At 54.8% G+C, this 1730-nt stretch overlaps 1 protein-coding gene across 1 annotated transcript; it reads left to right on the forward strand.

Annotated features, from left to right (window-relative positions):
* LOC127750335 (uncharacterized) lies at window positions 1–606 on the forward strand. Its single transcript, XM_052271788.1, has one exon. It carries the CDS (start codon window positions 1–3, stop codon window positions 604–606), a length of 606 nt encoding a protein of 201 aa, XP_052127748.1.
* The last annotated feature ends 1124 nt before the right edge of the window (window positions 607–1730 follow it).

Below are 1730 nucleotides of genomic sequence, written 5' to 3' on the forward strand. Positions count from 1 at the left end.
ATGGGGATCCGGAAGACCAGAACCACGCCGCAAAGACCCCAGTCCAACGGAGCAGCTGAGTGGCTGATCCGTACCATCACCGAACACCTTGCCATGGTGGTGGCCCACAGTCAAAAGGACTGGGATTTGCAGGTGCTCTTGGTGCTCCTGAGCCTGCGGGTGGCCCCGCACGCCACTACGGGGGTGTCCCCGTCCATGATGATCGGCCGGCCCCTCAACCTGCCGCCTGGCCTGGCGCGAGGCTACCCGCCCGGGACGCCTGCGCTGCCGTCCCGGCTCGACTACCCTGTCTGGCTGCAGTCCCGGCTGTACAGCATCCACCACGAGGTCCGGGACTACGCTGGGGCTGCGGCGCTGCGTCAAAAGGTGTGCTACGACGTGCGGGCGAAGCGTCCCACGTTCCAGCCCGAGGACTCCGTGTGGCTGTTCCAGCCCCGGCGCCAGGTCGGGCGCAGCCCCAAACTAGACTGCTGGTGGACCGGGCCCTGGACGGTCCTGTCCGTCATCAAGGACGTGACCGTCCGCATCTGGGACCCAGCCAAGCTGCGTTCGCGCCCGCGGACCTTCCATTCGGACCGGCTGGCGCCCTACATCGCTGAGCCCTAGATGCAGCAGCCGCTCAAAAAGAAGAGGGGAGGGGGTGATGTTGGAGTTCGGGACCGGCCCCTATCCCATCCCCCGTTGTCGGTCCCCGGGTCCCTGTTGGCGGCTGCTTAGCAACCCCAGGAGGATATGTAGTTAGCGATAAGTAGGGTCGAAAAGGAGGGTCCGGCGAAAGGGAGGGTCGCGCCGAGGAGGGTCGCGAGGAGGGTCGGGAGGAGGGTCGCGAGGAGGATCGGCGAAAAGGAGGATCGGCGAAAAGGAGGGTCGCCGAGGAGGGTCGGCGATTTTTCGGCACTTAATAATCCGTTTGCGTTCGCTATGCACTATGAACACATCAAAACGCGCGAGTGGTGCACTGGAGCGAGCTCAAGCGTACGCGGCGGCTGGCGGCGAGACAGCAGCGCGACCTGGCGGAATATGGTGGAAGGTGTCATCATTCCGTCCGTTCTTGCGCACCGGCGTGTGGTGTCAAATCGTGTCAAATGGGCAGCTGACGGGTTGCAACAAGGTACGCTTTTCTCTTTGTCGAAGGTTGTTGAATGTGACCAAATGTCTTGTCTGATTTCCGAATCTTTTCTTGTTGTTCACCGTTCACCTATGTCGACATATTCTGATAATTCGACAGAGACATGCACAGTCTTGTTAAGGCTTTAGAGGTTAGGTTATTCTTGCTGGTTGTTTTGTATTTTAATTTGAATTTTATTTCCAACAGATTGCACGATGTATTACCAAATTTATTCCGTTTTGAGTGAAGCAAATGTGGACCAGCTAGCTGGTGGTGAACAGGTTCCTGCATTCTGGATACAGGATGCTGCGTCCCAACTTCCCAACCTGACTGTTCATGAGACTAATCAGTCATCACTTGTAATTGAAGAAAGTACTTCACCATCCAAGAAAGTAAAGATTTCATGTAAGTAGTGTGACCTTAATACTTATATTAATGGTTTAGTGAGGATATATGTAGTCATTATTAGTTTTACTTGTTCCACCCTAGTGCCAGTATCACCTTCAATCGTAAGAGGAATGCCCACAGCAGTTCAGATCACAAAATTATCACCAACCAGCTACAATCCTGTGAGTTATTACTTAGACCTAAATGATTATGCTTTTGATTTACAAGTAGACCT

Source organism: Frankliniella occidentalis, unplaced genomic scaffold (genome assembly GCF_000697945.3).
Source record: "Frankliniella occidentalis isolate FOCC.00 unplaced genomic scaffold, Focc_3.1 Scaffold172, whole genome shotgun sequence".
NCBI lineage: Eukaryota > Metazoa > Arthropoda > Insecta > Thysanoptera > Thripidae > Frankliniella > Frankliniella occidentalis.

Excerpts from the sequence above, each read along its gene's own strand:
- LOC127750335 (XM_052271788.1), top strand. The coding sequence starts at position 1 with ATGGGGATCCGGAAGACCAGAACCACGCCGCAAAGACCCCAGTCCAAC.